The sequence below is a fragment of the Sporisorium graminicola genome, chromosome SGRAM_13 (genome assembly GCF_005498985.1).
Source record: "Sporisorium graminicola strain CBS 10092 chromosome SGRAM_13, whole genome shotgun sequence".
Taxonomy (NCBI): Eukaryota; Fungi; Basidiomycota; class Ustilaginomycetes; order Ustilaginales; family Ustilaginaceae; genus Sporisorium; species Sporisorium graminicola.
The window spans coordinates 235,473-249,710 of NC_043723.1; the positions used below are offsets into that span (position 1 = coordinate 235,473).

General features: G+C 55.5%; 6 protein-coding genes across 6 annotated transcripts; 3 read left to right on the forward strand and 3 right to left on the reverse strand.

Annotated features, from left to right (window-relative positions):
* Window positions 1–65: 65 nt before the first annotated feature.
* EX895_002136 (uncharacterized protein) lies at window positions 66–986 on the reverse strand (the record flags this gene model as incomplete). The annotated part of the gene is made up of 4 exons (XM_029882735.1): window positions 66–126; window positions 321–564; window positions 769–867; window positions 977–986. 4 exons carry the CDS (start codon window positions 984–986, stop codon window positions 66–68), a joined length of 414 nt encoding a protein of 137 aa, XP_029740880.1.
* A 2,345-nt stretch (window positions 987–3,331) lies between these two features.
* On the forward strand, window positions 3,332–6,664 carry EX895_002137 (uncharacterized protein; the record flags this gene model as incomplete). Its single annotated transcript, XM_029882736.1, has 2 exons — window positions 3,332–3,364; window positions 3,473–6,664. The coding sequence occupies 2 exons, from the start codon at window positions 3,332–3,334 to the stop codon at window positions 6,662–6,664; spliced, it is 3,225 nt and encodes a 1,074-aa protein (XP_029740881.1).
* Window positions 6,665–6,979: 315 nt separating this feature from the next.
* On the reverse strand, window positions 6,980–8,497 carry EX895_002138 (uncharacterized protein; the record flags this gene model as incomplete). Its single annotated transcript, XM_029882737.1, has 1 exon — window positions 6,980–8,497. The coding sequence occupies one exon, from the start codon at window positions 8,495–8,497 to the stop codon at window positions 6,980–6,982; it is 1,518 nt and encodes a 505-aa protein (XP_029740882.1).
* A 782-nt stretch (window positions 8,498–9,279) lies between these two features.
* On the forward strand, window positions 9,280–10,089 carry EX895_002139 (uncharacterized protein; the record flags this gene model as incomplete). The annotated part of the gene is made up of 2 exons (XM_029882738.1): window positions 9,280–9,509; window positions 9,618–10,089. The coding sequence occupies 2 exons, from the start codon at window positions 9,280–9,282 to the stop codon at window positions 10,087–10,089; spliced, it is 702 nt and encodes a 233-aa protein (XP_029740883.1).
* A 309-nt stretch (window positions 10,090–10,398) lies between these two features.
* EX895_002140 (uncharacterized protein) lies at window positions 10,399–12,900 on the reverse strand (the record flags this gene model as incomplete). Its single annotated transcript, XM_029882739.1, has 1 exon — window positions 10,399–12,900. One exon carries the CDS (start codon window positions 12,898–12,900, stop codon window positions 10,399–10,401), a length of 2,502 nt encoding a protein of 833 aa, XP_029740884.1.
* A 786-nt stretch (window positions 12,901–13,686) lies between these two features.
* Window positions 13,687–14,146, forward strand: EX895_002141 (uncharacterized protein; the record flags this gene model as incomplete). The annotated part of the gene is made up of 2 exons (XM_029882740.1): window positions 13,687–13,718; window positions 13,822–14,146. The coding sequence occupies 2 exons, from the start codon at window positions 13,687–13,689 to the stop codon at window positions 14,144–14,146; spliced, it is 357 nt and encodes a 118-aa protein (XP_029740885.1).
* Window positions 14,147–14,238: the final 92 nt, after the last annotated feature.

Below are 14,238 nucleotides of genomic sequence, written 5' to 3' on the forward strand. Positions count from 1 at the left end.
TGCAGACGAGTGATGCATCAGAGAGGGATTGGTATTTACGTCTCGATTATGTACAATGGACAGCGCTAGTACGCTGCGCCTTCTGCAGGCTGTGGAAGCTTGCGGTTGGCGGGAGAGGCCATTTCTCTGTGAATGTGCGCAAAAAAGAAAGCACAGCAGGGGAGCGGGGTCAGCGCTATGTCGAGGCGCAGCTGGTTGTGATTGGTGCAGAAGCTCCAGCGACGACTGCCGAAAGCAAGCAGCCCTGCGCCAAACAAGGTTCATCAAGTGTGGTGGGACTGCGCAGCACACATTAGAAACCTTAACGAAGAGCGACTTACCTGCGCAAGGACAACAGAATGGTTTCGATCGTGCTGTCACGCGACCAGTTGGAAAAGATGGGCAGGGCGTTGTAGTCGATGTGGCCGTCTGCCTTGACACAAGGCAGGTTGATCTTGGTGAGGAACCTGACCTCGGGTGGGCGATCAGGGTAGTTAGGACCACAGTGAATGCTGAGCGAGTAGATTCGGTTTTGGTACACCGAGTGTCCTGGTCCAATGATGGTTGCATTCCAGTTGGACATCACTGAGGTGCAAAGAGACGGCGTGAGACAAATCAGAAGCAGGGTGAGACTTGGCAGGTTAGCACCTAGGGCAAAGGGCGGCGGACACGGCATACTGCTTTGTCAAAGGTGCTGGGCTACGCAACGGTGGTACGCCGTATGAGCTGCGGACTGTCGTCGTCGCCTGCACCGTTGAACAGAGGCATTAAATGCCCGGTCGTACTCACTGAGATCGCTGCCGTCATCGAGACCGTAGGAACAGCTTCCATCGCCGATACCTTTTTCGCCCTTCTCGAGCTCCTCGAGGAGTCGAAAGTTACGTGGAACTGACGTTCGTGGCGTCGCGAAAGAGATATGTAAACGTGAATAGGTTGATGGATGAGCAGACGGTCAGTCATTGCGATCGCAACGAGTGGTTTCGGTGTGGTTGCTTACCTTTGGCCATGGTTGTGTGAACTTTGCTGTTTGCTGCCGGTACGATTCGATGCGTTGCCAGAGTGATGCTGGAGTCCGAGGAGCAATGAGCCGACTACGCCAGAAACCTGTGTCAGTAGCGATTCGAATGAATAGAAAGGGTGTGACTGCCGATTAGCTTTGCCTTGCCGTGATGATGATGACGAGGATGGGTTAGGGTGACGAGCTCGAGGATCACATTTTGGCGGTTTCACGCAGTGCCGCGACCAATGTGCTTGTGCGCAGCTGCAACTTGATCGGATCACACGATCGGGATTGTTCATCAAGAAAATCTCGCGCCGACTTTCAGTCAAATCCTGTGTGCGGAAAGCGTAGTTGTGTTCCCGATGCACGAAAAGGTGGAGGTTTCTCCTCGCAAAAACCACGAAGTCACTCCTGATGCACATCTTCCGAACATTCCCTTGAGCCGGTTTGCTTGCGCTCTGTGACTTCAGACCAGATATTCCTGAGCGCGGTGACCAATAGCGGTGTCAATCTTTGTGAAATGACGCCGGAAGCTGGGATCGAGACGTGAGAACTCCCTGCTGGTCTTGCCTGGGATTGACCGTCATCGCTTCCGCAAACTACCTTGCCTCTGACAAGTAAGCTTGCGTGGAAGCGACTGCTCTCAAGTCATGCTTCTAGAACATCCAGCATCAACACTTCAGGTCAGATCAGAGCACAGTGAACTAGCGAGGCCCTGGGCGTTTCTGCTTTTCACATTCCCGCTCGAAGACAAGAGCAGACACCAAGGCAGACAAAGCCTGACCATGCCATCACATTACTCTCGATCTTCGACGATGGTAGCCGTATGAACCAATCACGCCCAGCTTTTTATAGATCGCCGTACTTGACCGGTTAGCCGCCTTAATTACAACAGTGTTGACACGGCGTGAACCGCATCTACACCACATGAAGAGCCTCAAGTCGAGGCATACGGAACCCCACAAAAAGGCAGTTCTGTCCAGGATTGTGGATTCCGACCGTGTCCTGGGGACTCACCGCTCACTCCGTCAGGGCACTGTCGCTGCCTCGGATTTCCCGGCAAGGCTGCAACTTCGTCGTTCTCTTCTCAGGGTCCTCTGTGTGCCTGAAATGGCAGGCGCCACTCGCTCGGCTGGTCTGTCATCTTCCCTTCGCGGTTTTATATTTATTTAAGAAGGTTTCGAGTTTTTCCTGTGACACGGGACTGCCCTGCAGGTCGGGACTCTGACACTTTTCTTTGAGAAGGAGTTCAGAAGTGAAGCAACACAAGCCACGTAGAAGTCAGAGATGCACACCTGCTGCCCGTGTTGACGGTTTGAAAAGCAAGCTAGGACCTTATGAAAACGTTGGCGCTTGTACAGCCTCCGGAAAGCGGCTGTCGATCGGCACAATTTTGCAATCAGAGTCTGCACAGGCAAACGGTAAGAGGCCAAGTGGGCGGACGCTTTGCAATGCGCGTCTTCGCATTTGCTCAATGTCGAGCGACTTGGCTAGGTTCTCGTCATCCTTCCAAGCATCCTCCTGGCTTGCGGAGTACGTCTCAGTCACAGCCCCAGGGAAGCCGTGTCAGCTGATCCAGTGTGATGATGACGAAAGCCAGCGAGACGGCTCCTCCGACCGCTCAACGTTCGTGGACACCGCTTCGGTGGAATCGAACGTGAAAGAGGCAGTGGTCTTGTCAAGAGGTGGATGTTGCCGAATACGGCCTTACTGGCCATGGCTTGGCCGAGTCGTGCGTGGGAAAGAAGTGCGAAAGAGGAGGAGCGGCGAACCCGTGCTGACGAGATTGTGAGTTGTAGCAAGAATTCACGCATCTCCATTCGGTCTCCGCTTCAGGGTCCTTTCGCTTGTCAGAGAGGCGGAGAGCATAGTCAAAGGACCGTTCCAGTATAGCAAACGTCGCTAGAACAGGCTCAGTCTTGTGTGCTGCCTCGGCCTAGCCAAACAGGGTTCAACAAACTCGAGCAGAGTTACACTTCTCACACACTTCTCTCTCGCCCTTGCCCGCTCCGACGCAGAAGAAGTATGGTCTGTCGTGTCGCCTCTTCTTCCTCGTCCTAGAGAATGGCACTTCGAGCTGAGCGGAACAATTGTGCGGCTTGCGATAGTCGGTAATCGAGGGTCAGCCCTGTCCGTCTCCGCGTTCGAAGCCAGCCAGAGCAGAGGAGATCTGAATGGATATATATTCTCCTTGCGACATCGAGCCACCGAGAAAGGCTCTCTCCTCGCGCCCCTCACCGTCCACACCTGCTTTCTCGCAGCCTGTCCAAGCACAGCCTTCGATCGGCTCGCTCTCACCCTCGACTTTCCCTCGCTGGACGGTAGCCCGTGCTACTCGACAGATTCCTCACAATGGCGACGATGACCACTGAGAAGATGGCGCAGGTATGTATAGACGATTACGTCCTTATACTTCCCTTTTAGATCCGGCGTTCCCAGTTTCTGTTGTCTGACCACCTTCATCTGTTCAACTCGCTCGTGTTCTTTTAATAGGTCAAGACCTTCGTCCAGAACAAAGTGCACCAGACCACCGATGCTGCCGGTCTCTCTGCCACCGAGACGCGCAAAAAGGCACAGTCCGTTTTGAAGCAGGCACAGCAAAAGACGTCGGCCGCCACCACCGTCTCGATCGAGTCGCTGCAGATGCTGCTGGATCAGCTCAACCGAAGCCGACTCGTCAATGACGTCAAGCTGCTCGGCCAAGCGCCCAATCTGCTCATCACCGGCCTCACGGGCGGAGGCTTGGACGACCGCAAGCTTCTGCTCGAGCAGCTCATCACTCTGCTTGCCAGCATTCCCGTCACGTCAAACATCAGTCGCACTCTTTCAGATGCCCTTATCAGCATCATCTGGGGCGATCTTCCTCACCCCGCGGTGTCCTTTATGGGTCCCGAGCACCGCTTCCGACGCCCTGATGGTTCCGACAACAACATCATGAATCCTCAGCTCGGTGCTTCCAATCAGCCTTATTCGCGCAATGTGCAGCGTGTGCATCCACAGCAGGTCAATCTCCCTGACCCTGGCACCGTTTATGACCTTCTGCTGGCGCGAGACAGCTTCGAGCCCCACCCTACGGGCATCAGCTCACTGCTCTTCAACTTTGCCAACATCATCATCCACGACATCTTCTCCACCACGCGTTTGCCCAACGCACACTCCGCCTACAACGAGCACTCGTCCTACCTCGACCTGCAGGTCGTTTACGGCGCCAACCTCGAAGAGCAGTCGCGCGTGCGGACGGGAACGCTCGGTCTCCTCAAAGCTGATGCCATCGGTGACTGGCGTCTGGCCATGATGCCTCCAGCGACGGCTGCGCTCGGCGTGCTCTTCAGCCGTAACCACAATTCCATCGCCAAGCGCCTCTATGAGGTGAACGAGAACAAGCGCTTCGACGATCTCGAGGGCGAGGCACTGGACGATGAGCTCTTTGGCATTGCGCGTCTCGTTAATTGCGGTCTCTTCCTGCACATCATCCTCCGCGACTATATTCCCGTCATCCTCAACACTAACGACTCGGAGTGGTACGTCGATCCTTTGAACGTGATCAAGAGCATCGGTGGACCCGGAAGTCTCGAACGTGGTATCGGCAACTCTGTCGCTGCCGAGTTCTCGGTGCTCTACCGCTGGCACGCAGCCGTGTCGCAGAACGATGAAAAGTGGATGAACGAATTCCTCGAGGCACGATTCCCTGGCAAGAGCCCCGAAGAGGTCAGTCCCATGGAGTTTGTGGGAGCCGCGGCATCTCTCAAACAAACGTTCCTCGAAACGGATCCAAGCGAGTGGAACCTTCACGGCTGGGGGAGAGATGCGCAGGGCAAATTTGACGACAGCGTGATTGCTCAGGTCGTCAAGGATGCCGTCTCGGACGTTGCTGCCGCCTTCCGTGCCCGAGGCCATCCGAGCTGGTTCCGTCCCATCGAGATTCTGGGAATGATCACGGCTCGCAAGGACTGGGCGCTCTGTACCATGAACGAGTTCCGCCACTTCCTCGGCCTCAAGACCTACAACTCCTTCAGCGAGTGGAACCCTGACCCCAAAATATCGAAGGCAGCCGAGATGCTCTACGGTGACATTGACAACCTCGAGCTGTACCCAGGCCTCATGGCCGAGGAGGCCAAGCCAAGCATTCCCGGCAGTGGTCTCTGTCCGGGCTACACGATCTCGCGTGGTATCCTCAGCGACGCTGCCGCCCTGACCCGAGGTGATCGCTTCTACACCAACGACTTTTCCACGTCGAACCTGACGAGCATTGGCTACGAATACTGCACCACGCCTCAGCCTGGCGGACACGGTCTGATGGGCAAGCTTATCATGGCAAACCTACCCGGTCAGTTCCCCTACAACTCGATTTATGCGCTGTTCCCCTTCCGCGTGCCCGAGAAGACGGTGACCATGCTCAAAGAAAAGCGCGTGCTCGAGCAGTACGACACGTCGTACCCGGCGCCTGCCCGGCGCTGGTATGTCGTCGAGTCGTACTCGGCAAGCAAGGCCATCCTTGAAGACAGCCGCTACTTTGTCGCATTGCCACCCATGTCGTACGACGAGAGCCTCATGACCTCTGCTCTGCACTCGATTCCGCGCTGCTATGACGAGATCTCTGATTTTTACAGCGTAAACACAAGCCTGATCATGAAGGACCGAAGCATCCCCTTCTCACCTGTGGGCCGCGAGCGAATTGTGGATCTGCTCGAGGTCGTCAACGCTGTCTCTGCTCAGTTCACGGCCAAGCTCTTTGCGCTGCCCACTCCCGGCAGCCACGGCCTTCATCTCGGCATGTCGCCAGAGGAGCTCTTCACAACACTCGCCAAGCCTCTTGCCTACGCCATGTACGGCTCATTTGACTTCCAGGGTCACCAGACCTGGCGCCTCGAAGAGGAGTCCGAGGCATGCACGCGTCGTCTCAAGAACCTCATCTGGGCTCGCCTTCACACGGTCGATGGCATCCTGTCGCCCGTCTTTTCCATTGTGCAGGGCATTTCGAACGTCGTCGGCGGACCGCGCAATATTGCCGCCAACGATATGGCCAAACATTTCTACCACACGCTCTTCGCATCGGGCAAGAGCAACGACGAGCTTGTTAAGGACTGCCTGCACATGATGGTGTCTCTCACGGCAACGCACTCTCTGGTGCTCATGCAGGCCTTCAAGTGGTTCCTGCAAGAAGAGAATGCCAACCAACTCTCGGCCATGTACAAGCTTGCGCAGAAGAACGACCCTGCTTCTAATGTCGAGCTGCGCAACCGCATTATGGAGGCCTATCGTCTCAGCAGCATTACGCCCCCGCAGGCCAAGTTTGCTCTCCAGTCGGTAGCTCTGCCTGATGTCGACGAGGGCAAGGTGCACGTGCAAGTGGGCGACGGCATCTACATCTCGCCCTCGGCTCTGTTCCGCGATTCACAGCTCTCTCAGGATCCGGAGCGCTTTGCTCCTAGCAGCAAGAAGCCTGTCCGTCTCGGCCTCGGGGATGCACCGACGCAATCGATCCTCGAAATCACGCTCCCCGCCATCGCAAAGCAGTTCTTCAAGCACGCCAACCTTCGCATGGCTGCTTCTGGCCCTCCTCCTGTGGTTCACGATGTCGGTCCCACCGCTCACGAGAAGCTGCCCTACTTTGTTAGTAACCACGGGACCGAGTTTCCGCTTCCGATTGACACGTCGATGCATGTCATCTATGAGTCTCGTTGAAAGTCGCCCTTGTTTCCACTCTTGTCTCGCGCTGCCAACCAAACAGGACGTCGCGATGTGTTTCTCTTCGATTGTTTATCGCGTCCCGTTGTCTCGAGGCTTGTCGTCAAGGTTGTTCCGTCGCCGCTCTTGTATGTACTGTTACTGTCTTGCAACTCGCTCTTTCATTTTATAAATTGTTCTTGCACAACGTCTCTCGCATCACAGTGTGTTGACTCCGACGTCGAGAATCAGCAAAGGAAAAAGGGGTATCTAGATTGCAGGTGCTAATGCTGACGGCGGCAAATTTCGTTGAGAAGCGGGCCCGAGAAAAGCTCAGAGTGCGGCCTCGATGCTGGGCGGACTTGATCGTTGAGTACTGGCGTTGCTGAACAAGTTGACTGCTGCTGCGATCTTCTCTGCTTCGTTGACGGCACCGATGCTGTGGCGCAGACTCTGCATGCGGTTTTGCAGCTCAGAGTCAAGCTGCGCCATTGCCGACTGCCCGAACTGTTGGTCCGCATTCAAGGCGCAGCCAAGATAGAAGCAGAGCTTACGCTGAGCCATCTTGATGTTCTTGGGTAGGTTGCGGGTCGACACCTGCGTGAGCTGAGTCGTCGAGGTTGCGAAGGACAGATCATCTAAGAAAAAGTAGATATCTGCGATGGCGTTGAGCAGAAGCGGCGTTTGTGCGGCAGTGAATGCTTGCTGCGGCGACAAGGAGGCGAGTTTTGACACCAGCCAGAATCTGGATTCAACCTCTTGTCCTTCGCCGAAGGTGGGCAACAAGCGTTCATGCGTGAGCAGCTTGGCGAGATCTTGCAACAGCTGCAGGTCGATGGCGTCCGCGCCAGCTGGACCGATTTCGGATTCCAAGGAAAGTCGGGAAAGAAGCCACATGGATGTGTCGTCGAGCGAAGTCAGCAGTAGCCGGCTGTGGTCGGCGCCGGCTGTTGCTATGGTTTTTGTGCTGTTGGGCGCAGGATGAGTGAAGAGGAAGGGGATGAGACGGTTGAGCTCCCCGAATGCTTGCTCGGAGAATGCTGTGTCTTGTGATGCCTGTGAGTCAGGTCTCGCTGTTGGAACAGCTTCTGTGGCCGAAGGAAAGGGTGGGCCTGGCACGGAGCTGGTCGGGCTGTCAGGCTCGAGCGGCGGAGGCTCTTCGTCGTCGTTGCATTGCTCTCCCACAGAGATAGCAGACATCAGTTCAGGAATGACCTGCTGCTGTGAGACAAGTGTTTTAGATCTCGCCGACAAGCTGGCAACATCCAGATGCCGAAGGGTGTAGGCATACGCCATGAGGACAGCACACAAGTTGTATGCCAGCTTGACAGGCACAGACGAACGCTGTGGTTGTGTGCTGCTGCGTTGAGCCAAGAGAATCTTCTCGAGTGAAGCTAAGAAGGAGTCGACATGCTTAGGTGACCTTTGCAGAAAGACCGAATCTGCTTGTGGTGTATCGAACCATGGCAGGGACTGCCAGTCCTTGAGGTATTTCGGCTGGCGCGTGGCGGTGTCGGCCTGCGATTGTGATGATACCAGAACGCCTTGCGGGGATGGAGATGGCTCCAGCCGAGGCCTTCGCTCAGCTTTGCGGTCCAGGCGATCCATTAAGGAAGCTGCTGTCTGCGGGTCCTTGATCGCGTCCATGAAGTTTTGCCTCTCCTTCGGCGTCAGCATGGCAAGAAGCGTTTCTGTTGAAGCGGATTCGATCTGCGCGGCCGTGAGGCTTGCTCTGAGATTGGCAGTCCCATCGTCCACATTGTCATCAACGTCATCATCGCCATCCTCCTCCTCCCTGTCGAGCTGCATCTGCTTCGCCTCCTTCTCATTTCTCTCCAACCGATCCAGCATTTCCACGACATTACGTCTATCTTTGTCCTTCGTCAACCCTTCATGCGACCCTTCCGCGAGACGGATAGCAGACGAAGAGAAGGCACTCGAGCATTCCTGATGCTCGCGTCTTCGAAAGCAAACCGTTGAACAAAAGGGGACGTTGCATCTCGGACAATTGTAGGTGGCTGGCTTAGCGTAGCAGATATTACAGAGGCGGGCTGGTGCCGATGTGCTCGAGGAAGCTACGGGAAGGAGGTCCTGTTGCTGTGCTTTGTCTCGCCGCACTGTCCTTGAGATGTTGAAGAGGTCGGACAGCGACATGGTACCTAGCTCGGTGCTCTGGAAGTCGGCCTCATGCTGAACAGAGGTGGAAGAGAGCGTTGCTGTTGGTGGAAGAGTGCTTCCAATGCTGAGTTTTCGAAGAAGTCGTTGGACCCTGAAGAAGCCTCTCGCAGGAAGCCGAGTGGAGGGAGGAAGAAGCTTATCGTGCGGTAGGCGAAGAAGCAATCGGCTCCGCACATTTTGAACTTTTTTTCTTCACAGTTGTTAGTAGCTGCCTCCTGGAAGAAATGCGCTTGAGGAAAATTTTGGTTTTCGCCTTGACATTTTGAAGCTGGACCACAACCAGAAGCCTCTGCTCACCATCATCACTCTTCACCTCTCTGCTTTCTCGACGTACCTTCGACGACGGAGACAAAGCACCCCAGATCAAGCCTACAGCTTTCGCTCATTTACAGCTAGCACGTCCTGCATCTGCTCGGACATCCCTCGTCGCACAGCACATACTTAAATAGCACACCATGTCGTTCCGTGGAGGAGGACGTGGAGGCGGTGACCGTGGCGGACGTGGTGGTTTCTCATCTCGAGGTGGACGCGGCGGATTCGGTGGAGGTGGACGTGGTGGATATGCCAACGCTGGCCCTCCCGAGACGGTGCAGCCCATGGGCACCTTCATGCATGCCGTAGAGGGCGAGATGCTCTGCCAGTCCACCGACGCTAAGCACGTCCCATACTTCAACGCTCCTATCTAGTACGTTCTCAGACAATCGTCGCACGAAGATTAAGCTTGGGCTTACGTCTCTTGTTGCAAGCCCTGAATAACCAAATGCTGACCTTTCTGACTTCCTCGCCTTCACAGCCTGGAAAACAAGTCCCAAATCGGCAAAGTCGACGAGATCCTCGGCCCCATCAACGAAGTCTACTTCACAATCAAGATGGACCCCGGCATGGTCGCAACATCATTCAAAGCCGATGACAAGGTGTACATCTCCGGCGAGAAGCTGCTTCCCATCGAGCGATTCCTGCCAAAACCGAAATCCTTGACAAAGGCACCAAAGAAGAAGGGCGGTGCACGAGGTGGGGCTGCTGGTGGACGAGGCGGATTCAGCGGCCGTGGAGCGCCAAGAGGCCGTGGAGGTTTCGGTGGTGGCTTTGGTGGTGGACGAGGTGGTGCACCCGGTGGAAGGGGCGGATTCGGTGGTGCTAGGGGTGGTGGACGCGGGGGTGGATTCAGCGGCGGACGAGGCGGCGGGTTCGGTGGTGGAAGGGGTGGTGCGCCTGGCGGCCGCGGTGGCTTCGGCGGTCGTGGCCGCGGTCGTGGCGGGTACTAGATGTAGGATCCGTCTCTCTCGGCTTGTCCCGTCTTACCATCACCCGGTTACCAGCATTCTCACTCCCTCCTTTTCTCAGTGTCGCTCTTTTTCATCCCCTTTTCCATCTTCTGTGTATTTGTGTTAGTATTTGAACTCCTCTCATTCGTTTTGTATGCCATCTCAAGCTCGATCTCATACATTGTCGACTGTGTCTCGCTCTCTTTCGATCGAGTTCGTGCGACGCACAGGTTCAGGATCATACTTCAAATTCACGCCCACGCTCGCAAAGCATGCAGTCTATCGTTTGCACTCGGAACCGTCTGAAGTCTAAGAGGGTTTACAGTGTTCGGCATCCTGCAACGGATTGGCGGCCCAATGCGGCACGGGCGCATACTTGAGCAAGCTGAGCGTGAGCACAAAGATGGTCAACGCATTGACACTTGCCCCTGCATCGAGGGCGGCCGAAAGCACATAGTTGAACTTTTCGAACCATACCGGGTGCTTCTCGCGCAGATGCTTTTGCGAAAGCCACGAGAAGAAGAAGCCAGTCATGATGACGTTGGTGGGAACGGCTGGTGGCAGGGCGGCCGAATGAAGGATGATGGGGAACGCCACTTTGGGCAACCATTTGGATTTGTACTTTCTGTGCAGCAAGTAGGGGATCAACGGCAGCAGTGCACCAAACAGGAAGCCAGAGTAAAGCTTTCGGTAGTTGCCCGAGAAGAACTCTGCCGGCCCCACGAGCCCCCAAATGACGGAAGCCGAGAAGAAGATGTGCACCTTCCTGCCGTCCCATTGGCCTGAGGGGTCTTCCACCGTTCCATCCAAGAACGCGCGGTATCCGGATGCGGGATCCAGCACGATGTTGACCACGATCAGGTTGACTACACACCCAATCATGGTGCCCCACAATTGCGCGACAAACATGTGCTTGGGTGGGATTTTGATGTAGTGTCCAAGCTTGAGATCATTGACCAGATCCAGCGCCTGGTTGAGCGACATGTATGCCATCGTCTTGAACAGGATATTTCCGATCGGATTGCCCGGCATGATATACCCGATCACGAACTCCGAGATGATGTTGAGTCCCACACCCGTGTCCGAGACCGCTCTCAGGATGCCCAGCGGCGCGATGAACAGCAGGCCCATAGCAATCGCCAACAAGAGCGCCCACACGGGCAGTTGCAGCGCAGGCGTCAACAAAACCAACATCATAGCCGCCACCGTCGTCATCGCAAATGTGGTCGCATACCACTTGCGCGGCACAGGCTCGTATGCCCTCATCAAGCGGTTGTGCACGTCGTCATGCACAGCATTACTCGCCGCTTTCTTGATGTCCTTCCAGTGCCACAGCAGTACGTGCATCACCGTGCTCGTCAACGTCGCGAAACCTAGCCCGTACGAGAGCGCAAAGTACGGAGTAAGGAGCATCGGCTTCTGCGTCTCCCACGCCTGCGCATTCAGCGTGTTGTCCTTGTTGAGCAGCGTGTCGACGGCAAATTTCTTGTGCTCCTTGTTGTACAGTCCTGCGCTGAGGATTTCCGGGAAAGACTGGGCATCCCAAAAGTTGAACCCCCAGTACAGGATGGGCATGACGATATACATCATCCCCGCGAAGCCGGCGTAAAAGTTGAGGGCTGCCCACCACGGCTGGTAGAAAGGCCCGCTCATCCCAGCGGCGTTCCAGTCAAACGTGAGGTTGAGAAAGCCAAGTCCGTGATAGCCCGAGCTGAGAGAGCGGAAGGCAGGAATCTTGTTGTCGACCAGGCACAGCATGGCGACACTCGACAGTGTGGGCGCAAGCAAAGCTGGCAGGAATTGGTAGACGTAGATGCCCACAAATGCCAACGCAAATAGGCGCAGTCTAGCGCGGGTGTTGGGTGCCTGCTTGTCGTGCAAAGTATGGAACAAGGATGTAGTGACGAGCGTACTGGGCCAGATCATGGATGTAGGCTTGACGAGCAAGTTCGTCACCATACCCGCAAAGCCGAAACCCAGTACCTGCGTTGTGATGAGCAGTGTCAGCGATGAGAGCCAATTCATATGCTGATGATAGAACAGCTCTTGAATGTTGATAATATCGCTCGCGTATGCAGACGTTGCACCGGACGAAGCGATGATGGCGACGAGCATGTGCTCCTTGATGCTGAAGGGCCCTGGATTGAGTTGGACCGACCATTTGCCGATTTGGATCGTGCGCTCTGGTAGGCGGTTGGCCAGCCATCGACCGATGGGTAGCGATATCAAGATGACAAAGTAGCTGCTGAACGAGGGTGAGTTGGACTTGTAGAAGAAGAGCTGAGCAATTGCTGCTCCGATGACGCAGAAGAACGAGCCGATCAGCATTGCCCTCCATGTCAAAGCCGGAAGCGAGGGGTCGTCGTGCTCTGGCACCGCCTTGCTGACCAGATGCATTGGATCATCAGGATCGTACTTTTCCGAGATCGAGCCTGTAGAAACATGTCTACGACCCGCGCGATGCTTCGTCTTGCTCCGACGCAATTCGTACGCCTCTTCGTCGCCATTGCCTACAGACGCAGAAGCCGGCCCCAGCATCAAGGCATCTTCGCCTTCCTCGGTCTCGTCGTCATCCGCATCGTCGTCATGACGCTTACTCGATCCGCTGGGATGTCGATGGTCCAGCTCGTACTCGTCCATCTGGATGGTGGTTGTGGTGGTGGTATCCTCGTCCGAGTCCTGACCTAGTGCGCGTAAGTGATGGGAGCGTGGTCTGGATCGAGGGCGAGATCTCCCGGTCAGGTAGTGAGATGTGTTGTTCGACTCTGCCGCGCCTCCAGGCGAAGACGTCTGCGATGTATTTGCGTGCATGTCAATGCATGCACATAGGAGGCCGTTGGTGGTGGGAGGCAGGCCAATGAAAGATTTCAGTGAGACCGAACTTGTAGTAGGCTCGAGCGTCGTCAGGGTCCGGCTTCTCGACGTGTCTCTCTCGTGCGTCGGCGTGTTCTTCCAGACACGCTCTATCGTCCCGATGGGATTTCAAATGTATAAAGGCGGCCGATCTCACAAAAATATTTTCGGCTTAGGTCTAACATCCATGCGTGGAGAAATCGGCTGCTAAGCCTCCACACCTCTGTAAGCGCTCAATGACGCAAGTGTGAGTCGCCTTCTTTTTGAAGCGCCAATCACCGGCATCAGGCAGCTGTCACTGATAGCTCACACGATCGAGGACTGCTTTCCATTTCTTCCGAAGAACAGGCACATTGACACAGCTTTTCATTCTTGCCGTCCAACTTACAATGCCTTGGTCCTTGTGCTGCTATTTCAGGGAAGATTCTCAGGCATCTGAGAGCACAGTGTCGGATGACGTGCAGCTGCAATTCTGCCTGCACAGCTGAGTCGTGGTTGCAGTGGATCTGCGCTTGCTTTCCATCCTGTCTCGTAGGAGGCCCAGGGCGTTCCTGCCTGGACCTCAAGAGCTATACTTAGAGCGGAGCTGTCCCGTAGGGAGCTGGAGTGAAAGCTGCTTCATGACGCTGCCGAAGCTCAGTTGGAAGTTTGTGTAGATCCGTTAGAGTAATATATAAACCTCGACTTTTCCAGCCGCACCTGTTTCTGAGCAACACCCACGCCCTCAGACGAACCGTATACACCATGTCGACCAAAGCGCAGTACGAGACCCACACGTAAGTACATCCCCCAGCTCAAGTGCACGACACGACAATTTAGTAGCACAGGGGCTGACTGTATCACTATTTCTCTTCTCCGTGCTCGCTTCACCGCCAATAGCGCCGACGGCGACCAGAAGAACGCCCCTGGCCCCAACCCGGACGTTGGCATGCACCACGACGACGACCGCAAGGATCACGAAAAGGGCCAGCCTGAGTCGCATCAATCGCTCGACTCTAAGGATGAGAAGTCCATCAAGAACAAGCTCGCCCAGGCCGGCAAGGAGGCTAAGGAAGAAGCCCAGGCCGAGAAGGCCAAGCAGGAGGAGAAGCCCACGGACGCCGCTCGGGCTAATGGCAACGAGCCCAGCAGGGGTGCAAAGATCGACGAACAGATCGAGGAGGAGGAGCGCAAGATGCTCGAGGCCAAGGGCATTAAGCCTTAAGGTGGTTGCTAGCAACACCCCGCGACAAACATCTCAACGTAGCAACTTCAAGTCAATGTATCAGTAACAAACAACCCCTTCGTCCTGATAAT